General features: G+C 35.2%; 1 protein-coding gene across 3 annotated transcripts in view; it reads left to right on the top strand.

The window, feature by feature from the left end:
• The window catches only part of ZNF292 (zinc finger protein 292), a 76,563-nt gene that overhangs the window by 31,631 nt on the left and 17,948 nt on the right, over positions 1 to 26,984 (top strand). Inside the window, exons 2-5 of one of the 3 annotated variants that reach the window (XM_079779986.1) lie at positions 3,192 to 3,346; positions 3,524 to 3,602; positions 5,879 to 6,014; positions 19,510 to 19,712. In XM_079779986.1, the coding sequence (XP_079636112.1) occupies positions 3,192 to 3,346; positions 3,524 to 3,602; positions 5,879 to 6,014; positions 19,510 to 19,712 (573 nt within the window). Of the gene's footprint in view, positions 1 to 3,191; positions 3,347 to 3,523; positions 3,603 to 5,878; positions 6,015 to 19,509; positions 19,713 to 19,734; positions 26,805 to 26,984 lie in introns of those variants that run through there. The other 2 variants (XM_079779987.1, XM_079779988.1) reach the window with 2 other exon arrangements.

The raw sequence follows: 26,984 nt of genomic DNA, 5'->3' as shown, positions 1-26,984 counted from the left end.
TGTTTCACTCTCTTGACACCTGGGTGTTAGGTGGGGGCATCATCTGACAATGGAAGATTGAAGACATAGTTTGTCCTTGAACACATTGTTGAGCTACTGAACTAACCAATCCTGGAACTGGCCTTTCCTCCTAATTTCCTATTATATGATAAACCTTTCTTATTGTTACGATGATTTGAGTTGGATTTTCTTTTAGCTAAAATAATCATAATAGATAAAGAAGTCAAGTTATTCTATTATGGCTGGCAAATTGGATAAAAGGTATTTAACTTCATGGAGTTATGAGGAATAATTAAAATAATATAGGTAAAAGGCACGTTGTAATTGTAAAGTAATTCTGCAGATTTATAGTTCGGTTACATTACCACAGTTGGTATCTGTTGGTAGTGGACAGATTGTTTCACAGAGAGTGAGACTGCCTGGCTTTGCTAATTACCAATTGTATTAATATTGTGCAGTTCACTGGACCTTTTAATTACTCCTCTCTAAAACAGAATTAAATGATCTTTATAATTCTGTGAAAGGAATGAGCCTGAGCATCGTGGGATTCCCACCTGAAAGCCCTTGTATAGATTAAGGCAGTAGATACAAATAAGTAACTTTTATTGTTTTGAAACATCCATGTGAGAGAGAAACACTTGATTGGTCGCCTCTTACATGCACCCCAACTGGGGATTGAACCTGCCCCCCTTTGGTGTACAGGACGACAGTCCAACCAACTGAACTACACTGGCTAGGGCAACAAGTAACTTTTAATTGAGGAAAGCATAATTTATTAATCAATTATGTTTGGGGTGCTTCCATTTTCACAGTGGTTCTACTGATCTTGGTGTCTTGAGAAACTAGGTAAGCTCTACCATCAGTATACTATACTTGCTGCTTATGAATATCAACTCTCATAGCTTTATGCAGTTATGCAGATAATTTGCTTTTTTGTTGTTGTTAATCCTAACCCAGAGATACTTTTCCATTTATTTTTTACTTTTTTAGAGAGAGAGAGAGTGGAAGGGAGGGGGAGAAACAGAGAGAGAGAGAAACATCATGTGAGAGAGACACATCAATTCATTGCCTCCTGCATGCTCCAACCCAGACCTGGGATCAAACAGAGAGAGAAACATCGATGTGAGAGATACACATCAATCAATTCATTACCTCCTGCATGCTCCAACCCAGACCTGGGATCAAACCTGCAACTGAGGTGCTTGCCCTTGACTGGAAATTGAACCCGAGACCCTTTGGTCCATAGCTGACACTCTAACCACTGAGCCAAACCGGCTAGGGCTCATGTAACATTTTTTAGATAGAGAACATCATACTCAGTTTTATTCCTAGAAGTAGAGGGACAATCACAGAAGAATCCCAGAATGCAGATTTTTCCATTCATTTGGCAAGTTTTGTTTAGATTTTGTAAGTCCTGTTGAGAGATTGTTTTGACTTCTGACACCAAATAGTAGGTGTCCTACAATTCAATACAATTCTGACACTAGCTGGAGTTAGTGTCAGACTCCACAGGTTAAAGGGCTTAGTCCCACAAGGTGGCCCTAACGTCAGATGCCAGTTGTAAGTACTGGGTCTTCAGATTACCTGCACTTTTGTCCAACTTAGAGGGATCGGGGTCCATGAATATATGATTACTCAGAAAGTGAGTTTTTATTATATTGCCCCCCTTTTTAAAATTTATTATTTTATTATTTTTTTGAATTCTCACTCAAGGATATTTTTCTATTGATTTTTAGAGAGTGGAAGAGAGAGGGAAAAACAGAGAAAAATATCAATGTGTGAGAAACACATTGATTTGTTGCCTCCTGCATGAGGTCAGACCAGGGCCTGGGCCAGAGAGGAGCCTGCAACCAAGGTACTTGCCTTGACCGGAATTGAACCCAGGACCCTTTGGTCTGCAGGCTGACACTATCCACTGAGCCAAGCCGGCTAGGGCTATTGTGTTGTCCTTTCATTTGCCAGATTACCTTTTTTTGTTCTTCCTTTCTTTCTTCCTTATTCTCTGTGATCACTTACTACTTCTGCTATTTAGAGGTTAATGGAGACAGGATAAGGCAGTATGTGTTTTCTTTTGAACGTTCATTTCCTCTTTCCTTTCTTCCTGCTGTCTCTTCTTCCTTCCTAGCTACTACCTACAGTTGTTTTTTGGGGGTTAAGTTGCTTCTGAATGCCAGAGGACACAAGCCCTTGTGGAGTTTCCTTCAAGATCACATCCTTTCTGGGAAATGACATCTGAATTTTCACATGTGATGAGATGAATTTAAACCTTGAAGTGTGAAGAGGACCAATTGTGTCAGTCTTATATTAAAAAAAATACATTTAATTAGAGCCCTACTTGATTTAGCATAATTCTAGAATCTTTTATATAGTTTTTATGTAATTCGTGATTTTAGTAGTTATCTTAACATGTGGGTGTTTAACTACTGTAGCAGTTTCTTCCATCTCTTTATTCTGTAGGATAAACAGCATGAAAGTGCTGGTTATTTTTTTGATAATTCTGTGATAAGGTGAATTTGAAATACGTACTTCATTAAGGAATGAGGGGTGTTTTTAATTTAATAAATAAACACTTTATTACAAAAATCACTTGACCTTGTAATCAGTCTTTAATATTGATTACATTTGTTGAAGGTCTTTAGATGATTTTTTAAATGTTAAACTTGTCATAAAAGACAGTAATGTTATGTGCTATAATTTTTTATTAACTGAGAAATTACATGTTTTTTGTGACTATATGTGATTCATTTATTGTTACGTGTTGAATTTTATACTCCTTACACACAAAAAAAATAGAAAACAAATACTCTTAAATTCTTTATTGCATTTCTGGTCTAGTATTACTTGCCCAGATGTCTTTTATTTAAAATAACTTAAATCTTAGAAATTTTGAGTGAAAGCTGGCATTTTGACTAGGGTAGAAAGGAGATAATGCTTACACCATTTAACACCAGCCTTTATGAAATGATGCTATTGTTGGATGAATTAACACTCTTTTTTTTTTTCCCCTAAAGAGAACTGGAAATAAGACTATGGTTTTATAACTTTGAATATTTTAACCAGTATAAACTAATTTTTGTTTTTATAAATAAAAATTATTTTAAAAATTTCTCAGGGAGGAAAGAAAAACAGTTGATTACTCAGTGTGTATTTTGATTTACATTGAATACTTTTTATTATTCGTTCCAAAACAGACACTCCTTGAATATGCAGAGAAATGGAAAACTTCAGAAGATCCCTTACCTTTGTTGGAGGTATACACAGTGGCCATCCAAAGTTATGTTAAAGCCCGACCTTATCTTACCTCTGAATGTGAAAATGTAGCATTGGTTCTGGAACGCTTGGCATTGTGAGTAGACCCTTGAGTAAATAAAAATTAGGTTTAGCTTTTTTTGTTTTAATTTTATATCTTAGCTCTTATGATAATTTAAATAGATTAGTTATGGGACGTCTGCTGATAATGTTACAATTCATTTTATTTTACTTCGAATTTTAATAATTATATATATCTTTACCTTTTTTTTAGAAGCTGTGTTGAACTTCTACTGTGTCTGCCTGTTGAGTTATCAGATAAACAGTGGGAACAATTTCAGACACTGGTGCAGGTGAGAATATTTACCTGTTAGGTTTAATATAGGTACATTTTAAGTTAGTTTTCTTTATTCTTAATAAATTATTGGGTTAAACTTTAAAACACCTAACGACAAATTTTAATTGCTATTGTTATTAACACTAGTATCTTGCATATAGTAGATGCTCAATAAATGTTTCCTAAGTGAATACACATTTAGGTAGTTTGGTTGAATAATACACTGTTCTTGAAGATCAGGTAACTAAAGGACTTTGTCAGAGCAATAAGGTAACACAAAAGAAAATATCCACGTTTGTATTAAGGAACATTTAAATAATATTGAAAATCTGCAATATACTTAATAAGAATTTAACATATCTCACTTCTTGTGTTTTTTTTTGTTTCACTTAATTCTTAAGAAAACTTTGTGGGGGTAGGTATGTTTTTTCCCATTTTAAAGGTGAGGAAACTGAGGCTCATAATCTAAAATATTTATTTTCCTGTACTTATGCAGCTAATACCACGGAGTAGTTATTTGAACCCAGGTTTTTCATTCCAAAGCACATGCTTTTTTTTTTTTTTCCTAGAGCTGAAAACACATGCTTTTTATTTCTTTTATTTAGTGGTTTTTATTCTACTTAGATGAGTACTACACAATTTTGCACTTAGTTATTTTTGAGCATTTTCAAGAACATTAAACTTTGTTTCAGGCACTAGATTGTGCTGGATATATTATAGCTTCAAGTAAATTTTGATCAATTGGTTAAAAGAGATGTTCCTGCTAGCTAGTTTTTAAAAAAATATAGTTGTCTTTTTCTCTAGCCAGAGTTCTTAAAATATCCTTTGGCCTTATGTTTTTCTGTAGGAGATGTATTAAAGAGGATTAATCTCAAATTTTAGAAGCATGTGAAATATAGTTAGAGAAATCAATTTTCCTATTTAATATTAAACATTAAACTCTATCAAGTGCAGAATTCTTGAAGGTAGGATTCATATCTTAATACCTTTGGATTCTATTATGTCTTATACATAATAGATACTTAAAAAGTGTTTGTTGAAATGAAAGTGTCTTGTCCCGTTTGTCACATTGCAACTAACTTTTGATCATGCAATTTCTGCTTCAGCATATCATTCCTTGTGTCTTAGGTTTTTTTCCTAGTGTGTTTATTTTTAGGTAAATAATTCAGAACTTTTCATTGTTTGGCATTCAGATACACTCTACACTGAATTAAATAAGTTGTTTATATACAAATATACTACTGAATCCCTCATGCTACTTAATTTTTTTGTCAGCATAAGATAAACTTCTAAACTTTCCTTTTTAAAACAATATCACTAATTGATACTTTTTTATGTGAGTTAATGCGAAGAAAATAACTCTTTAAATCCCTCTATAATATTTTCAGCAATTGCTCAAAGAAAATTTTTTAAAGCACTTGAAATTGTTGCAGTGGGAAAGTTTTATGGTGTTGAGGAATAGCTGTTTTGTATAAACATAGCATGCAGTTTTAAGAGTTTCCATGACACTTTTCTCCTATTTTAGAGCTTCCTCGGGGTTATTTTATATCTGCTTAACAGCATTTGTTTCATTTTACCTGTGTGTTAACTGTTTAAATATTTTTTACTCCACTAGAGGATAAGCCCCATAAACACAGGGACTAGTTGTTCTCTTCCCTAGTATTTGGTCCATAGAAATTCTCAGTAAACATTTTTGAATTGAATAAAAATTATTGATCTTTGGTGGTCTATGGAATATGCCAATTGCATGAATGTTTGGAAAAACGAATAAGTAAGGTTCGTGTCAGCTTTAATAGGATTTTGCCAAAGCTATGTAGTGAATAAATGAAAAATCATGCATTTAGTTGGTTTGCTTTCATAAGTCTCTTTTTGGAATATGTGTAAGTTGTCACTTAGGCCTTGATGCAGGTCTGTCATTTATTAATGGTAGAAGTTTTTGAAAATTATTTTACTAACACGGGATGTAAATGTGTAAGGTCTTTTATGCTATGGATATTTTGATAACTTCCTTGAGAAATAACCTTGCTCTTGGTTTAGATTTTGGAGAAAAATTAATATGGACTTATTTATAAAAATACATTGTTTTTATTTAAAATTTTTAATAATATAAGCTTATCCTTGAGATTTGACTTCAAAAGTCAGAAGTAAAGGAATTTAGCACTTTGTAATGTGGCATGAAAATTTGAAGATAAAAGTCTTATTTTTCAAAAGTTTAGTATTATATTTAAAGCCTAATAAGCTTGCTTTTAAAAATCTGTTGTAATTCTTTGGATGTTTATTTAATATTTATAGGTAGCTCATGAAAAGCTGATGGAGAATGGCAGCTGTGAATTGCATTTTTTAGCTACTCTAGCTCAAGAGACTGGGGTGTGGAAAAACCCGGTACTGTGCACTATTCTTTCCCAGGAACCATTGGATAAGGATAAAGGTAAATTTTCTAGAGAGAGAGAGCGAGAGCGAGAAAAGAGAAAAAAAGAATCATTAGACCAGAAAAAATTAAGTACTTAAATTGTTTTGATATAATTCATCTCAAGATATCCCAAACAAGGATCATTTAATTACATTTTATCTGAGATGGTTGAGGCCCTTCATTTTTATTGTATTTGGGGGAAAGATGTATTTATAGGACTTTAGAATCATATTACAGAGAAACTAATTTTTTTTCCCAACATCTCTTTAACAGAGGTATTTCTTTTACATCATCCTGACAGGTGGCAATCTGGCTTCTATTTAATATCTAACTTACTTGACAGATGGAGATGCAGAAATAGGGTAGTTAAATGATTTTCTTAAAAATAGAATACAAAATTAGTGCTAGACCTCTCAAGTCCTCTGTCTCTTAAGATTAGTATTGTTTCTCAAGCAGCTTATTGCTCAGTCTTATTTTATCCAACTTTGTTGTTATTGTATGAGTTCGGCAATAAAGACCCCAGTTAAACTCAGACTGGCTGGTATCCTGTTGGAAGTAGATGGCTAAATCACTAATGTGCATACCAGTGTTCAGAGTCCAAAAATTGTATATATCACAAAGAAGGGCACAGTTGTTGTCTTTAGTACTTGAGATTATTTTGGAAAGTGCCCAGCTTTCACTCTAACCTTTCCTAAGGTATTTAGTTAGAGAATTAAATAAGCTGCTTCCATTGTTTGTTGCAACTTTTCCTGTTGGCTGATTGCAGAGTCTAAGAATTTTGCAATATGATAGCAAATTATGAAGGCTCTAAGAAGGGAGAATAAATAGCCCATTGCTTGTGAACACTTCTGGTACTTTGATATTTACTGAAAGGCTTCCCTGCTAATCTCCAAACTTCTCTCCAGGCTGGTTGTTCCTACATGGCCTCCCTTCTTACCATTTCTCCATTGCTTTTCTGATAGTTTATAGCATTGTTATCTGTTTTTTAAATTTTCACAAGAAGTTTATTTTTAGCATCCCTTCCTTTGTGGATATCCACAGATTAGCTGCAGTGTTCTCCATACCTCAGAGAAATGGAGAATAGACACTCATTATTTAAAACAACAAGAAGAAAAACATTTAGAAGTTGAGAATCTTAGTGTGTGTTTTTTTGCCTTTGGCATATTAGTTTTTTTTTCCATTATATTAATACCACTATGTTGTTGTTGGGTTTTTGTTTTTGTTTTTTGCTATAATGAAATTGTATTTTCTAATGTTCTCATCTTTTAAAAATATTGGATGTAATATATTAATAATAATATCAAATTACATTGTATAGATTTTAACAGTTTTAAATGTCTTTTAATATGTGTGGTTTCATTTAACCTTCACAATGATCCTATGAAAAAGGTAGGCTCTTCATTGTTCTGTTTTACGGATCAGAAAGTAGAGGCTCAGAAAGATTACTTGTCTTTTCTGTATCACATTGCCAGTGATGTGAGGCAGAGGCAGGAATTGAAATGAGATTGTTAACTTCTCTCCTTTTTATAATATGCCCTGTTGCATCTAACCTAATAAAATAAAATTGCATCTAGGTTAAATAAAGAATTAACTCCTTGCCCTGGCCAGTTGGCTCAGTTGGTTGGAGCGTTGTCCCATGCACCAAAAGGTTACGGGTTCAATTCCTGGTTGGGGCACATATGGGAGGCAAACAATCAATGTTCTTCTCTCTCTTTCTCTCCCTACCTCCTTCCCTTGCCCTCCTTCCTTTTCTCCCTCCCTTTCTAAAATATCAATAAAATCATATCCTCAGGTGAGGATTAATAAAAAAGGAATTAACTCCTTTTTTCTGAAGAGCATTTTTGCTAAAGTAGGAAAATGAAACTTTCACCTTAGCAGAGATTTAAAATTTATTTTAAAAGAAAGTGCGCTCCATTTCCTTGTTTAAATATACCTAACATTGTTCCTGTTAACAAATGTCTGCCCATCTCTGTGCTGCTTTATTTCTTGGTCTTCACCTGACATAGCCACTGGGATAATTTGGATTGTGCAACCAAGAGGAGTTTCTACAATAGCAGATGGATTGTAGGTAGCCAGACTTTCATACAACTCATGAAGCAACCAGAGAAATATTATATGATCAAGGAATTTTGCAGCCATAATCTTTACTTTGTTCTCTGTTATTTAGAATGCTTCTTTGATGGGAGTTATTTTATGTATAATCACACAAACTATTCATTTCCTCCTTTGAAAAAGTTGAAGGAACTAACATTTTACACACACATGCTAATTTATTTACATTTTCAAGTTTGATAGTTCAAAAGGATGGGGAACTTTTAACTTTTTATATTATACTAGTGGCCCAATGCACGAAATTTGTGCAAGAGTAGTCCTTCTTTCCCCCGGCTGCCAACACTGGCTTCTCTCCGGCACCCAGGACCTGGGCTTCCCTCACAGCCCTGGCTTCTGGTCTAATTAGCATATTACACTTTTATTATTATAGATATTCAGCCCCTTGGTTTAACTTAATCTAACCTATAGCAGCTTTGAAGAGAGGAGCTAGAGCTCAGAGATCAATAAGTACATGTCAGTAGGCTTTGCTCATTAGTTTATAGTGAAGTCTTTTGAGTTTTGATGTAGTATTTCAGTGATTTTCAACTGGTGTGCTGTGGCACACTGGTATGCCACAAGAGGCATGCCAGTGTGCTGCAAGAACTTTTAAAACATGCAATACCTGATTATTTAGTCAGGGGCACTGACTTTTCCCTTAGATGGTCAAATAAAAAAATGACAACAGCCAACACAACAATAGCCATCAGGTGTGAATTAATAAAAATTATACCGATTTTTTTTTCAGATGGGCAAAATATATATATATATTTTTTTTTTAATTTATTTTTTTACTGATTGGACCTACTAAAACCCAACTAAACCAAGAAATCTTTTTGGGATTGGGTGTGGGCATGACTCAAAATTTAAAATGCTGGTTTCATTTTAAGATGTTAGCCTCCTAGAATACGGTAACTCTAATTACTAAACCAACATAATTCAAGTAGATGGCCTTTGAATATCACAGGAACTTTAGGCTTACATATTACTTGTACTTTTCTTTAATCATAATCTTGGGATTGGAAAGACCAACTGAATACTCTTTTTTTTTTTTTTTTTAACTCAATTTTTGCTCCCTTCTAAAACATCACTGATAAATACATTGGTCTTTGCTTGAATATTTCTAGAGAATGGTAACTGTGTAGTTCAGTCCATTCTTAGCCCTCTATTAGAAAATAGTCATTATGAAAACTATATTCTTAGAGTTTACATCTTTTGGATCTAGTGTTACCTCTAAAGCCATACTGAACAAAAGTATAAGTCCCTCTTTTTGGGCCATATCAATTGAGATATTTAAAGATTGCCATCATGTCAACACTTAGTCATCTTTTCTTTTGTAGACTAAAATCCTTCCTGGTGTGTCATGCTTTTAAATCTACAATCATGATACCTAATTTTGAGTGCATTTTGTTGGTGTTCTCATTAATGTGTAATTCTCAGAACTTTACATGTACCCTAAATATGAGCTGCCATTGGTGCTCTCTCCCCTTCATCCTAACAATTTATACTTAGTATGACATTGTCTTTTGGGGTAGCCATATCTTTCTCAAAACTCAACGAGGTCACTAAAACCACCAATATACATATATACACACACACACACACTTGAAGTAAGTGCTACTATTAAATTCTTTACATTTTTATACTTTGTCTTTTGGCACATAGGGTATTACTTTTTTCTCTCTTTAATTTCACTCTTTAATAAGGTTTATTCTGTCTCTGTAACTTGTCAAAATTCTTTTAAATCTTGATTTTGTTATTTAGAATCCTTTCCAGTTTCCTCTAATTAGCAGACTTATTAGTGTATATTAGCATCCAAGTCCTTGATAATAATCATGAAAAGATCATGTCCAGAATACCTAGTCCCTGTGATACTTACAGAAATCATTCTACTTGCCTTCAGTCCTTTAATCAATATATTTTTTTTATTATTGCTTCATCAAGCACAACTATTTTTCCTTATGTCTGGCCCATGCTTCTCATTTTTGTCTATAAGGATTTGATGAATACTATTTGGCTAGAGTTCTGTCAAGTTAGACTGTTTAATATTGAGGTTAGTCTGACCTAATTTATTGTTTTTAAATGAACTTTTTATTTATTTTAGATTTATAGAAATATGAAGAGTTCCCACAACCAGTTTTCCTATTAATATCTTATATTATTATGATATATTTGTCACAATAAATAAATTGATATTGATACTTTATTATTAATTAAAAGTCCATACTTCATTCAGATTTCCTTAGTTTTTACCTATTGTCCCTTTTCTGTTCTAGGATCCCATCCAGGATTCCACATTACATTTAGTCATCATGTCTCCTTAGGCTGCTCTTGGCTGTGACAGTTTTTCAGACTTTCCTTGTTTTTGATGACCTTGACAGTTTTGAGGAATACTGGTCAGGTATTTTGTAGAATGTCCCTCAATTGGGATTTGTCTGATGTTGCTCTCGTGGTTAGAACTGGGCTTGTGGGTTTGGGGGAGGAAGATCACAGAGGTAAAGTGCCATTGTCACTACATTATATCAAGGATGCGTACTGTCCATATTACTTTTGACTGTTGATGTTAAACTTGATCACCTGGCTTAGATAGTATGTTTGTCAGGTTTTCCACTATAAAATTACTATTTCCCCCCCCCCCCCCCCTTTCTATGCTGTACTCTTTGAAAGGAGGTTACTATATGCAGCCCACACTTAAAAGGCAGAGAGTTAAGTTCCATTGCCTTGAGAGGGGGGGCAGTATCTACAGAGATTATTTGGAATTCTACACAGGAGATTTGTCTTTTTGACTCCATTTATTTACTTAGTCATTTATATTCATGAGGACTCATTGGATACTTATTTTATACTTGGTCATAATCCAGTACTACTTTATTTATTTTGTTGCGCCAATTATTCCAGCTTTGACCATTGGGAACGTGGAGTTAACTTCTGTGCCCCTTTGACATAGCCCCATCATTATGAGTTATATTTTTTGTTTGCATACATCCTTGCTTTCTGGCACTATAAGATGCTTCAGGCTTATCTTACATATTTCCTGCCCCAGTTCTAAAATCAACAGTTTCTCCAAGGAACCCTGGTTTATTTTATTGAGAATAGTATTAGATACCAAAACCTGGTAGCTGGGTGTTTTCATTAATACTGGGATGACATTGTTTCTAGGACCTCTCAGTAGACAAGACAAGAAAACATATGTTGGTATACTAATCTGTGTATGTACACGTATCTATAAATTTCTGTGTGTAACTAGCCATATCTATATACTGATGTCTCTAACTCTAATCCATACTGCATTGATCATTCTAGCATCCTCCTCTTACTTACCTATAACCTTCACTTCAACAAAGTGTTATGTAATTAGAATCATACAGTATGTGGTCTTTTCAGATTGTCGTTTTCTACCATTGACCATCCATATACTTAATCAGTTTTAGTATACATGTATAATGGTTTCAGAATTGAGAACCTGTATCCCTGTGGAAAAATATTTATCAATTAGAATACAGTGCTATATACACTTTCTTTTACGTTTTATAGAGTTCACTTATCCAAAGTTAGTTAAGAACCTTTTTCCCCCACTTCTTTCAGTGAAATTCTTTCATAACATTTCTAATACAATTAGATTCTTTTGCCATATTTTGCATTCTATCCTGGGCTCCCCAAACCTCCTAAATAATTTTTTTTTAATTTCCATACCTTAGGATTCCCTCTATGCTATGAAGTTCTATGGGTTTTGACAAACACGTGGTGTCATGTATCCACCATTACAGTATCATACAGGGTAGTTTCACTGCTCTAAGAAAATCAATTGCTTTATTTACTTAGCTTTCTCCTGAGCACCTGACAGTTCCTGACCTGATCACCATCTTTTCTTTTGAGATTGTCATAATTAAAACGTTTTTGGTCTAGTTTCTTTCACTTAGCAATATGTATTTAACATTCATCTATGTCTTTGGCTTAACAGCTCATTCCTTTTTATTGCTGAATAATATTCCATTGTATGAAAGTATCACAGTTTATCAGTTCACCTAGGAAAGGACATCTTGTTTACTACCAGTTTTTGGTGGTTGAATAAAGCTGTAAACAGTTGCATACATATTTTTGTATGGACATAAGTTTTCACATCAGTTGGGTAAATACCTAGGAGTACAATTGCTAGATCATATGGTTAAGACTATGTTTTGTTTTTTAAGAAACTTAGTAAACTCTCTTGAAAAGTGGCTGTACCTGCCCAGTTGGTGTGGGTCAGTGGTTGAGCATTGACCCTTAAACTGAGAGGTCCCTGGTTCAGTTCCTGTCAGGAGGCATGCAAGAGGCAGCCAATCGATGTGTTATTCTGTGCCACGCCAGCACAGCCAAGGGTTCAAGCAAGCCTGAGGGAGGGCCGGTGAAGGATGAAGAAAAGATAGACAAAGAGAATAAGCGGGGTCTAGGTGGATCTTCTGCGCCTGGCTGAGGCCACAGAACAGATCCAGACTGCAAGCTGATGGTTTATTTTATAGTCAGAGGTAAACAAGGTAATTTACAATGTTTTTATAAGTTTCACTTGTTTTGGCAGCACTTGCTGCACCTCCCACAGCCCACTAGCTACCCAGGAAAGATCTAGGGAACAGTCACAAGATCAAGCTTAATTATGCTTAGAGGGCTGTGCCCTCCAAGCTGGGACTTGTTTGCGACTTTGCCAGCAGGTCAGTCCAAGGCTTAACCCTATAACCTCTCCCTACATTATTCTCATTGATGTTTCTATCTCTCTCTCCCTTTCCCTTCTCTCTCTCTGAAATCAATAAAAATGTAAAAAAAACACACAAAAAAAGTGGTTTACCATTGTGTATTCTCACCAGCAATGAAATGAGTTACTGTTACTGTAGATCCTCACCGACAATTGGTATTGTCTGTTTTTAGAATTTTAGCCATTCTAATAGGTGTGTACTAATATCACATTTTTGTTTTAATTTGTATTTCTATAATGACAAATTATATTGAACATCTTTTAACATGCATTTTTGCCATCTGTATATCTTTTCATGAGGCATATGTTTGCGGGGTTTTTTTGCCTATTTTTTAATTGGTTTGTTCATTTTCTTGTTGATTTTTAACAGTCCTTTGTATATTTTGGATGCAAGTACTTTATCAGATACAAGCTTTGCAAATATGTTCTTTTACTCTGTGGCTTATCCTTTTTTTAAATAATGTGTGTAACAGAGCAGAAGTTTTAAATTTTAATGGAGTCCAATTTACCAATGTTTTCCATGTTTTTGGTATTTTATTTAAAAAGTTATCACTAAACTTAAGGTCATATATTTTTCTCCTGTAAGTTTTATACTTTTGCATTTTACATTTGGGTCTGTGATACATTTTGAGATAACTTTTGTGAAGTGTGACTTAATTTATGTTTAGTGACTCTGCTTGGCTCTTCACAGTCACACTTCTTTTTCTGAACAATCACAAGCCACGTTTTTAGTATAATTAATTTGGAGACTCTTAGAATTATATCTATTCCTCTAGTCTACAGTTTTGCAAAATGTACCTTTAGCCGCATTTTGAAAATTGTATTTTACCATCTGTTTTCATTTGCTCCATTGTTCTACCCTTCTTAGTATAAAGCTTATTATCAGAACCACCATAAAAATAGAGAATTTTTTCTTTTCTCTGTCATCATAGGTAATAGATCATCAGACCCAGGCAGCAGGACTTTTTTTCCTCAAAAGTTACTCACCGGCCGAAACCGGTTTGGCTCAGTGGATAGAGCGTCGGCCTGCGGACTGAAAGGTCCCAGGTTCGATTCCGGTCAAGGGCATGTACCTTGGTTGCGGGCACATCCCCAGTAGGGGGTGTGCAAGAGGCAGCTGATGGATGTTTCTCTCTCATCCATGTTTCTAACTCTCTATCCCTCTCACTTCCTCTCTGTGAAAAATCAATAAAATATATATATATATATAAAAAGAAGAAAAAAAGTTACCGCCACCAATTTGATTTTTCTCAACATTTTTGATTCATCTTGGCTCTTAGCTTTAATAATGTTTTGCATACTCAACAGTGTATCCTTGGTCCTGAGCCTGCTTTTCCTTCTATATGTCATCATTTGAAAATCTAAATTCTGAGAGAGCTCTCTATTACAGTCACACTGAATCCCTTCAGCCCTTTCTACTTATATATTGGGACTAGAGGTCCCGTGCACAAAATTCGTGCACGGGGTGGTGGGGGGGGGGCTGTCCCTCAGCCCAGCCTGCACCGTCTCCAGTCTGGGACCCCTTGAGGGATGTCCCACTGGGATCGAGCCTAAATGGGAGGTCAGACATCCCTCTCAAAATCCAGGACTGCTGGCTCCCAACCGCTTGCCTGACTCTGCCTGATTGCCCCTAACCGCTTCTGCCTGCCAGCCTGATCACCCCCTAACCACTCCCCTGCCAGCCTGATCGACGCCTAACTGCTCCCTGGCTGGCTCGATTGCCCCTAACTGCCCTCCCTGCTGGCCTGGTCACCCCTAACTGCCCTCCCCTGCCAGTCTGGTCACCCCTAACTGGCCTCCCTGCTGGCCTGATCGCCCCCAACTGCCCTCCCCTGCAGGCATGGTCCCCCCCCCCAACTGCCCTCCCCTCCTGTCCTGGTCCCCCCCAACTGCTCTCCCCTGCAGAATTGCCCCCCCGCCCCCAACTGCCCTCCCCTGCAGGCATGGTCCCCCCCAACTGCCCTCCCCTGCTGACCTGGTCTCCCCCAACTGCCCTCCTCTGCTGGCCTGGTCACCCCTAACTGCCCACAACTGCCCTCCCCTGCAGGCCATCTTGTGGCGGCCATCTTGTGTCTACATGGGGGCAGCCATCTTTGACCACCTGGGAGCGAACATCTTATATCTTGGAGTGACGGTCAATTTGCATATTCTTTTATTAGATAGGATAATTTGCAATTGCAAAAATGGTATTTTTATCACTTTCCAGTCTTTTCTTGAATCTAAAAGCCCTATAATTTCCTTTCCTTCCGCTTCCCCTACCCCTTCCCCGGTGTGCACTGGTGGGAGGGTCCTTTTGTTAAATTTCCAAATTTAGAATTTTTTTGATAATCCTCACCAAAGGACATGTCCATTGAGGAGAGAGAGAGAGAGAGAGAGAGAGAGAGAGAGAGAGAGAGAGAGAGAGAAACATCAATTGGTTGCCTCCCATATGTACCCTGACCAGGGATTGAACCTGCAACCCAGTTATGTGCTCTGTCCAGCAATTGAACCTATGACCTTTAGTATATGGGATAAAGCTCCAACAAACTGAGCCACACTGGCCAGGGCTGGATTTTTTTGACTAACATTGCTGAATTGATTTTTTTTAATGCATAAAAAGCCCATAACATCAAGTGTATAGTTTAATCATTTTAAATGTACAGTTTAATAGTGTTAAGTCTGTTCATATTGATGTGAAGTACACAGATCTCCAGAACTTTTTTATATTGCAAAAGTAAAACTGTATAACAAAACAACTCCTCTTTTCCCCCACCCTCCACTTCCAGACCCTAGATAACCAGCATTCTATTTTTTGTTTTTATGACTTTGTCTACTTTATACCTCATATAAGTGGAATCATACCATATTTACTTTTTTGTGTGGCTGGCTTATTTAACTTAGCCAAATGTCCTCCATATTGTAGAATATGACAGGATTTCCTTCCTTTCTTTGGGGTAAATAATAGTTTAGTGTGTGTGTGTGTGTGTGTGTGTAGCACATTTTGTTTATTCATCCATGTGTTGATGGACATTTGAATTGCTTCCACCTCTTGGCTGTTGTGAGTAGTGCTGCTGTAAACATGGGCATGCAAATATCTCTTCAATTGCCTCCTTTCAATTCCCAGAAGTGGGATAGTTAGATCATTTGGTACTTCTTTTTTAATTTTTTGAGGAACTTCCAGGTTCTTCCATAGAGGTTGCAGCATTTTATAGTCCCATCAATAGTGCAGAAATGTTCCAATTTTGTCACATCCTCAAAGACACTTTTGTTTTTTTTCTAGTAGCCATGATGATGGGTGTGAGCTAATATCTTATTGTTTTGATTTACATTTCTCTGATGGTTCGTGGTGTTGAGCATCTTTTTATATGCTTATTAGTCATTTGTGTATCATTGGAAAAATATCTATTCAAGTCTTTTGCCCACTTTTTAATAGTATTTTATTTTATTTTTGTTCAGTTGTAGGAGTCCCTATATATTCTGGATATTAACCCCTTACCAGATGTATAATTTGTAAATATTTTCTCCTATTCTGTACATTGCCTTTTCACTCTGTTGATTCTGTCTCACTTCTGTTTTGATACAACAAAGTTAAGTTTGATGTAATCCCATTTGTCTGTTTTTGTTGCTTATACTTTGATGTTATATCCAATGAATCATTGCCAAATCCAGTGTCTTGAAACTTTTCCCCTTTGTTTTCTTCTAGGAGTTTATATTTTTAGGTCTTACATTTAGGTCTTTAATCCATTTGGAATGTTTTATATGGTGTAGGTAAGATAAGAGTGCAACTCTATTCTTTTGCATGCGGATATCGTTTTCCCAGCACCATTTGTTATAAAGACTGTTCTTTTTCTATTGTGTGGTCTTGGCACCCTTGTTGAACATCATTTGACCATACATGTGAGGGTTTATTTCTGAGCTTTCTATTCTGTTGCATTACCTATATGTCTATCTTTATGCCAGTACCATACTGTTTTGATTACTTTAAGTGTGAGACCTCCAACTTTGTTCTTTTTTGAAATTGTTTTGGCTATTTGAGGTCCTTTGAGATTATAATTGTGGGATGAGTTTTTCTCTCTCTGCAAAAAATGCCATTGTGACTTTTATAGGGATTATATTGAATCTGTAGTTTGCTTTTGGTAGTTGTAAATCTTAACATGATTAAGTCTTCTAATCCATGAGCTTGGGATCTTTCTATGTATTGTGTCTTTAATTCTTTTAACAGTATTTTATAGGATCCAGTGTATAAATTTTTCATCTTCTTGGTTAAAGTTTATTCCTAAGTATTTTATTCTCTGCTGTTATTGTAAATGAAATTTTTTTCTTAATTTTCTTTTCAGATTGTTTATTGACTAGCTACTGAAGGATAAAAATCAAAAAACTTTTAAAATAAATCTGGCAAGCTCTGAAAGAGATAGTCTTTGATGTGGTATAAGTCTATAAAGAAAAACATGTTCTGGATTGGAGCGAAGTAGAGAAAGATATGGAAGAAAGGGGAGGAGAAAGAAAGCAGTTGATAAGAAATGGACAAGGGATGGGAGGGGAAGTGAGTTTTCAGTAGGTTCTCAATTGAGTATTAGAATGTAATCTACTTGGGATCTATTTGAATCATGAGCTTCAGAATACATATTTTTTTCCTTTTAAAGCTAATACTTCTTTACAGTTCTTCACTGCTATAAACTTGTTCTAATTAGATATAGTAGTCAAATGAGATTTTGTTTTTTCTTCTCTCACCACTATATAAAGCTGGAAATCAGAAGATCCCATTATTCTGGTCCTGGTTCTGTTGTTAACTGGCTTTATGAACCTAGGAAGTCACTTGCCTTCTGTGAGCCTCAGTTTACTCATCTGCCAAATCTTGGAGCTGGACAAAATGACCTATATGGAAATATTCTGTATTTCTTTTAAATCAGTTTTGCCCTAAGTATGGTAGTGGTTTCCCATGTTAAAAAACAAACACAACTATGCTTTTGAAATTTATATTAACGTATATTCTCCTAAATATCAAGTTAGCACAGAAATTATTTTTGCATAATCTGTCATTCTAACTTGCTGCTATTTGAGATTTTAGGGACTGTTTGCAGTTCTTCTGTTAAGATTGTCATCAGTTTTTTTTTTAATACTTGGCACCTGTAAATAATTTTTTGCATGATCTTCAGAGTTCATTGATTATGAACTTTTGTGGGAGTATTTGAAATAATTCCCAGACTTTGTATCAGAGTTTCCTTTTGAGAGAACTATTGTATTAGGAAACTAAAGCTGTTTTTTCAAGTCTGTGATTTATTTATAGCTAGCATAGCTTTATTTTAACTTTACTTAAAGTTTTTATTTAAAACCTTTACACATTTTGCTTTGATATAGTGAACTGAGCTATGATAAGATACAATTGACCTAATAGGATCATGTGATATTAAAGAAAGAAAAGTAATGCCATATATATGTAAGATATATAGTCAGAGGTACCAGAGAGGCGTTTATAAACTTTGTCTTCAGTCTTTATACTTTTTGGTTTAGTTTAATGTGAAGATTATAGAGTAGCCGGTACAAAGGTCTAGTTATCAAGAAACAGATGAAATTTGGCATCCTGTGTTCAGTAGCTTATATGGTCATGGTTTAATACTGAGGAGCATTGATCATTCTGTCTTATAGACACTGGAGGGTAGCAAAGAATATTTAAAGAAGGGAAGAGCATCTCTCATTTTTCATCTTCTAATGTGCACATTACATACTAGACATATCTTCCAGGATGTTCATAGGTAGTGAAATTGTGTGTTTTATTTAAAGGGCATTTAAAGTTTTATTACTAAAAGCTTTCCAAATGTTTCAAGTTGGCCATCACCAAATAAATTTTTCAATGTGATTTTCATCCTGGTAAAGAAAACTTTAGGGAAAAATTTAAACTTGCATTTGTTAAAACTTAAATTCTTCACAAATAGGAAAAAAATGAAATTCTAATTTTAAGTGGATCAAATGAGCACTAGGAAATTAAAAGATTTGAAAAGAATAAAATGTATGATGCTTAAGTAGTACTTAAGCAAATGTTGAGGTTTATTGATTGATGTTTTAAAAAAAACCAGCACAAGTTCACAGAAGTTCTAGCAGACTCCCCCACCTTTTAATTTATTTTTTATGTCTTAATTTGTTCTAAAACACTTGTTAAAGCAAGATAGACTTTAATCATTAGTACTGAAACACAATTTTAGTTGAATCTTATTTTCTAGAATATCCAAACATCCTTTTGTGGTTGTCTATATAAGTATGTGATGCCCTAGTACTGCAGATTTCTAATGATGCTAACCCCTGGTATTTAAGAATAAATGCGGGGGGGAGGGGGGGGATTAGTATAATTTTAATAACATTGACTATTAGAATTTAATGTGAAATTATTTTATCAAGAAGTTAATTCACCTCATTCTAAATGGTACTCTCAGGGGCAAAAGGTATTTAATGCAATTTTTAAATGTTAGCTATATAATATCATTTTACTTATAAGGTCAAGTATTTTGTGATAACCGTGTAACAGTAATAGTTAATTGCAAAGAAGGGTTGGGGTAGTTCCTGTGCTTTAAAAAAATACTCCTCTTAAGTATTATATTGCAAATGAATTATTACCAAATGTTAATGGGTAGTCCTATGCTTTTAAAAAAATACTCCTTATAAGTATTTTATCGCAAATGAATTATTACTAAATACTAATAATATATTATGTCTTGTTTTTTAAAGTGAATGAATTTTTAGCTTTTGAGGGTCCCATCTTGTTGGATATGAGAATTAAACATCTAATCAAAACAAATCAGTTAAGTCAAGCAACTGCTCTAGCAAAGCTGTGTTCTGACCATCCAGAGATTGGTACAAAAGGTAGTTTTAAGCAAACTTACCTTGTCTGTCTTTGCACATCATCACCAAATGAAAAGTTAATCGAAGAGGTGAGTATGTTTTCTTTTGTTAGTAATTCTTTTTTAAACTGAAGAAACTTTTAAGTTAGATTAGAATGCTTTGACTTCTCTTTCTCTTAGTGAGAGACCATTGTTAATCTTATTTTTGGTATGCTCTTGGATAGTGATTCTAAACAACTTTAAGAATTATAAAGTAAAATAATTTTATCTAGCTTCTGTTTTAAATAATTTGAATCTTATAACTGCTTTGGCTGAATTATGGGAAAGGTAGTGGTGACTTAACAGTTTAGTAGAATGTTTATTATTTGTTAGCATTTGGGCCTTAACTTAGTTTTACCTGACTTCCAGATATTTGCAGATTTTTTTAATTGACTAATTTAAATAACTTTATAGAATTTATATGACTTCCTCCAGAAGTTCTTTCTCTGTTTTTAATGTGTATAAAAAACATTTCATTTAATATCGTATCTCTCATGAGAGCTAGATGTCTATATCTCTTCCTAATTATATGTAAAGATAAATTTTATATTTGCATATTAATGTAAAACTATTTTCTTTGTGACACATGACTCCCCCTCCCCCCCGTTTCACGTAAAGCATAGTATTCATGTATTTTTATGTTTTATATTACAGAATTCTGAGAGTAGAATCATGGTCCAAATGGAAATTTTGCATTTTGGGTGACTCATAATTCCAAAGTGAAGTTGAAGGCAGTTGTAGGAGAACTAAATGTTGTTCAAGAAATAGGGGATATGTATTAAAAGGATATGTATTTAGATAATGAAAACTAATATGTTAGACAGTATTGTGTGAGAATATAATGTGTACAAGTATCTTGTATCTCTAATATAAGTATCCTTTAGCTCCAGAACAAAAGAGAGGAGAACAAAGGGATTGTGGGACAAACTTAAAGATCTATAAATGGAAAAGTTGAGATTCAAGACAGAGAGGACATTTAACAGAGTATGCATGATCAGCTGAGTAGACAGAGATTGTAATCAGAGTCCAGAAAGAGAATAGCCTCAGACAGAAAGCTGAATGCCCATATGCAGTTAGAGGTTGTATTTGTAATGGACCAAGATTAGATATAAGCCTGTTGTGTATAGCAAGGATAATGAGGATACTGAGAAGAGTGATATCAGGCAATTTCTAAGCTGGATGGAGTAGAGCAAAGGGTTCTAGCTTAGGAAATTATATCATTAATTTGAACATTGGCTCATCTATAGATTTTTTTCTTTGCTATTTTTATCTCAGGTAATTGGCTTTTTAATCACTGTATAGCAGAGCAAAATAGAAGATTGAAGTTTTCTTATTGGTTCAGAATAACTGTGTAGACAAGTTAATAGGCTGATGTATAAAGTTTCTTGAGAAAGTCTTTGATATGTGTGTAACTTTTTTTTTTAATTCTTAAATTAGTTCTTATGCTGCTACATAAAGCCTTCATCTGTTCAGTCCCTGCCCTAAGTCAGTCTGTCTATTGGTCCTTCTTTCCTGTAGCAATTTTTATTTAGTGAATGATGTGTGCTAAGCACGGGGGTGAGGGGAAACGGGGAGGGGAGAGTTAAAGGTGAGTAAGGCATAGGCTCTGCCCTAAAGAGCATCCCATCCCTTCTAGTAGAAAGCTATCTAAACATAGGGCTGTTGGGTTAGCTTTGAAGTCCTATTTGAAGTTGAAGACTATGAATTTGTAATCTCCAGGAAAAATTTTTGTATTTTTAGCTGTTTTAAATTAAAAAAAAAGTATGCAATACTGAACCTAAATTAAATTCCCTTTTGGTTTAATTATCCTGAGTTGAGTAGCAGCAGCTCAACCTACTCTAGGAGACCCTAAAGAAAATTCTCTGTGTGGACTCTCGTTCTGATGTCATATGAAATGATTTTATTTTTCCTTCTCCTGTTAAGCAGGAAGAATTAAGACATTCCATATTCTTTTTTAAAAATATATTTTTTTATTGATTTCATAGAGGGGGGGAGAGGGAGAGAGAAATAGAAACATCAATGATGAGAGAGAATCATTGATCGGCTGCCTCCTGCACACCCCACACTGGGGCTCGAGCCCACAGCCCATGCACGTGCCCTGACTGGGAGTCGAACCATGACCTCCTGGTTCATAGGTCGACGCTCAACCACTGAGCCACGCCGGCCGGGCCATTCCATGTTCTTGAACAGAATTCACTAAAGTTTCTGTACCCTACCCCAGAAACAAAACTAGATCACCTAATACAGGACAGAATTTATGTGTAAGTCTACACATTTTCTTGTTAAAAGTCCCTTTTTGCTTAGAGATTGTTTGATTATTCTTTTATATTTCTGTTACAAACATAGAAACTTTTTCTTCATTGTTTTATGAAGTAAATTTTCTTATTATTTCTGCCCCAAGTAAAGGTAATCACTTTGGAACAGTTGTTCCCATCAGAATAGGTATGCTTGCTCTCTCACATGACCTACTTCATTCATTTACTTTACCTGTCTGGTTTTTGTAAGCATTTGAGTTTTTTACCCATTCCTTAGAGTATGGTGGAAATAGATATTGGAAAGAGTCAACTATACCTTGGATCTGTGATCCTTTTGAAGAAATCCTTATCGAAGTGAGCCAGTAGGCAAGGGATTGGCTATTTTCCAGACCCTTTCAATGTGATAAAAATAGCAGCTAGCCCTGGCAGAGGAGTTGCTGCTGAGGGAAATTAGTGTCTATCTGGCATCTCTGGAAGGAATGAGTTTTGGCCTGGATTCTTGGTTTAGGTATAAAAACAAAGTTAGCAGTGTTCATTTTAAATCCAGTATTTTATTATTTTTTCTTGTTAAAATTAACATAGAAATTTGAATAGTAAAATCCTCTATCTGTGTCTTTCTAGCCAACATTTCCTCAGTTAATACTCCCCAAAGTAATCACTAAGTTTGAAATTTGATATATAAACTTTGTGACATTTTTCTTTGTGTATATGTATACATATTATATACTTTATATATTAAAACATACATATACACACCCTGGATGCTAGTCACTTTTCACCTCTTATTATGGACATTTTTCCATGTTATTCCATATAGATTCATCTAATTTTTTCTCATGGCTGCATAATTTCATATTATGGATTTGTAATATCTTTAAGCCACTAGGGAACATTTAAATTGTTGACTTGTACATACAACCTTTCATTCTTGTCGGGGGTGTAATGGTAGGGTAAATTTCTAGAAGTGATAAATTGCTGGATCAAAGCATCTACACATTTTAAATTAATACACAGCCATACTGTCATCCAAAAAAAATTATGCCACTTTATTCTCCCATAAGTAATATATGAAATTTCTTCTTTTCTAATACTAGAAGGTTATCCATCTTTTAAATCTTTGCTAGCCTGAGAGTTTAAAAAAATAGGAGCTCATTATTTGATTTTATATATGACAGGTTTACCGTTTAACTTCCTTTATGGATAGAAAACAATTTTATTTTGATAAGCAAAAGACTATTTTTGAAATGTAATTAGAGCAAATACATTTTAGAAGTACACTTGGTAAAAGTAGATAATAAAGTATTGATGAAGTGTTCTGTATTTTTTGAATACCTGGCATAAAGAGCCATATTAAAACATAAAAATTGTTCACATTTTTAAATGATTTTTTTTTTTTTTGCTATATAAACAGATTTAGCATAGTATGTCTTTAACAAACTTCAATCTAATTGGCTTGAAGTATTTTATTCAGAGTTCTAAATTTCCTGGTATTTAAATTTTTGCTCACTTTAAAAAATATATTTTTACTGATTTCAGAGAGGAAGAAAGAGGGAGAGAGAGTGAGAAACATCAGAGATGAGGGAGAATCATTGATTGGCTGCCTCCTGCATGCCCCCTACTGGGGATCAGACCTGCAACCTGGGCATATGCCCTTACCAGGAATTGAACCAGTGACCTCTTGGTTCCTGGGTTAATGCTCAATCACTGAGCCACACCTGGCCAGCAAATCTTTGCTCATTTTTTAAAGCAGTATAGAAGAGTTGGTAATCTCTACCTTGGATTTAAAAAATAATTCTTAGACATTGATGGCTATATTTGACATGTATTTCACTTTCACAATTTTAACTCAACCATTCATTAATTTAAATATGGTTTCATTTCCCCTGCCATTCTCTTTAGTGTCACATTTTTAAAATAGGGCTATGTAGTGGCAAATCAGGGATTTAATAAAGGCTATCAAGTGCACAGTACCAATTGTTTTCTTAGTATACCTATAAAAAGTGATGTTTTTCTATATTATTGAATACTAGAGACCCGGTGCATGAAATTCGGGGCCTCTAGTAGAGGCTCGGGGGTGTTCCCTCAGCCCAGCCTGCACCCTCTCCAATCTGGGACCCCTCAAGGGATGTCTGACTTCCCTCTCACAATCCAGGACTGCTGGCTCTCAACTGCTCGCCTGCCTGCTGCCTGATTGCCCCTAACTGCTTCTGCCTGCCAGCCTGATCACCCCCTAATAACTCCCCTGCCAGCCTGATTGATGCCTAACTGCTCCCCTGCCGGCCTGTTTGCCCCTAACTGCCCTCCCCTGCAGGCCTGGTCACCCCTAACTGCCCTCCCCTGCAGGCGTGGTCACCCCTAACTGCCCTCCCCTGCAGGCCTGGTTACCCCTAACTGCCCTCCCCTGCAGGCCTGGTCACCCCCAACTGTCCTCCCCTGCTGGCACAGTCACCCCTAACTTCCCTTCCTTGCCAGCCTGGTCACCCCTAACTGCCCTCCCCTGCCGGCCATCTTGTGGTGGCCATCTTGTGTGTTGGAGTGATGGTCAATTTGCATATTACTTTTTTTCTTTTTTTTTTTTAGATGGGATAGCAAATGTTTCAGTTGGTATATTGTATATATGAGAATAAATATGTAGAGGCTATCTTAAATATATACAAATATATTTTTTAAATTATTAAGTGTAAGCTAATGCAGGTAATATCATTAGGAAAATAAATTTATTTTTTTATATATAATGTACACATTTTACATCATTTGAACATTTAGCAAGAATGGCTTAGGTGTCGAAACCGGTTTGGCTCAGTGGATAGAGCATCGGCCTGCAGACTCAAGGGTTCCAGGTTCGATTCCGGTCAAGGGCATGTACCTTGGTTGCAGGCACATCCCCAGTGGGGGGTGTGCAAGAGGCAGCTGATCGATGTTTCTCTCTCACCGATGTTTCTAACTCTCTATCCCTCTCTCTTCCTCTCTGTAAAAAATCAATAAAATATATATTAAAAAAAAAATGTCTTAGGTTTTAGAAGATTAAAAAGAAATAATCAGAATTAAAGTAAATCAGAGTTTTAAGATAAAAGAATTGTTGTTAAACCTGAAAATGTAAAAAATCAATATCTACACTAATAAAAGAGTAAGATGCAAATTGACTGTATCTTCATGATGCCCACCAGCCAATCAGGAGTGAGTATGCAAATTAATCCAACAAAGATGGCGGGTTAGTTTGCATACGCAGGTGTTCCGTGCCGCTCCAGGCCTCTGGGCAGCATGGGAAGGTGGAAAGGTGGCTCCAGGCCGGAGCAAAGGCGGTGCCGGCAGCCAGGGGAAGAAATGCCCATTGTTGCATGAATCTTCGTGCATCAGGCTTCTAGTTTAACAATAAAGAGCCTCAGTTTGCTTGTGCCTGTGGAATTCTGGCAAGTGCAGAGACTTTGAAACTAGACCTGGGTTGAAATCTTGATTCTGCCACTAATTAAGCATGTACCTTTGAGCAAGTAACTTTACCTCTCTGAACCTTATCTCTAAAATGAAGTTGTAGTATCTGTCAGGCAAACTACTGTGCTGACTAGCAATGCTGTTTAAGAAGCTGGCATTAATAAATGAATAGTGTCTGTTATTGTTGTTATTACCATCTTATGAAAAAAGTAAACACACACACACACACACAACAGCTCATGGGTTGATTTCCTATTTGTCTGCATGTGTTTGCCAGGGTAATTGTTTAAAGTTAATACAGCTTTTAATAAAAAGATACTGTGATAGATAAAAAGAGAGTAGATCTTTGATGTCAGTCAGACATACTGTGATAGATAAAAAGAGAGTAGATCTTTGATGTCAGTAAGACATACATAATTTGATTTGTGCTTTTACCACTTAACTAACTGTGGTAACTTGGGTAAATTACATAATTTATTTGAACCTCACATTCATTATACATAAAATGTTAATATCAACCTAGTGGGAAAGTTGTGATTAAAAGTAATGTATATAATATCTGACAATGCATTTAATATTGTAGGTATTTGAAAATATTCATTGTATAAATATATACATGTGTGTATATGTATATGTATATGTATATATTGTTCAGCCCTTTTTGTTTGTTTGTTTAAGTGGGGTAACTTTGTAAGAAAGAGGCAGACAGAGGAGCAATGGAAAGAACACTGCATCTAGGAGTTCCAACACTTAGGCTTCAGTCTTAACTCTGCCATTAACTTCATACTTACTTTAAGAAATTATTGTTAAACACAGACAAGGAACTGGGTTTTTTCTTGTCTTAGTGTTTTCTAGCCCAATTTAATATATAAAGTGGAACCTCTGAATCTATCTCCAGGTAACCTTTATCCTCATTATCAAAGGTCAACTTCAAGATACCCTCATCTCCAATTAGACACTTTTTCAATCCTAAATGCATTACATTTTACACTTACACACACACACACACACACACACACACACACACACACACACGTGTATATTTAAAAGTTGAATGGGAGAGAGAGAAGATCTACTAAGGAGGGACATGGTTACCTCTGTGGTACATAGGTGCTAATGGTCTGTATTTATCTTCAGTTAAGTTGTGCATGTTGGAATTAGTCTTTCTCTTCTGTGGACCACCAGTGATTTGTCATTGTTTGCTATTTGTTACATCCTTGTCTTAGAGCAAATGCTTGTGGAAATTATAGGTAAATTTTGTTTGTTTTATGTAGTAAATCATTATAATGAGGTAGTAAATTTTAATTTTTTAAGAAGCAATAGATGTAAGTGCATAATTAAATGAAGCAAGTTGCCATCATCTAGGTATTATACCTTTGCATGCATGACTGTTGGCAAGCTTTGAGATGGAACAATTGTATATGAAAAGAAAAATACTGGAGATTTATAGAAAACTGAGGTGAGCTTAATTTAAAATTGTTACATCTATATAAAATGTTTTATACTTTATTCCCTCAGGTGAATAGACACTTTTTTTTATTAGTCTATATCCAGTAGACTTTTCTGAATATTTTTGCTAATTCTAATGCTTTTTAAATTATTGGATAAAAGGGGGAAAATACAAATACTGCAGCTTTTT

The sequence above is a fragment of the Cnephaeus nilssonii genome, assembly GCF_951640355.1.
Source record: "Cnephaeus nilssonii genome assembly, chromosome: 9".
NCBI lineage: Eukaryota > Metazoa > Chordata > Mammalia > Chiroptera > Vespertilionidae > Cnephaeus > Cnephaeus nilssonii.
This window is presented reverse-complemented; position numbering and strand designations above follow the sequence as displayed.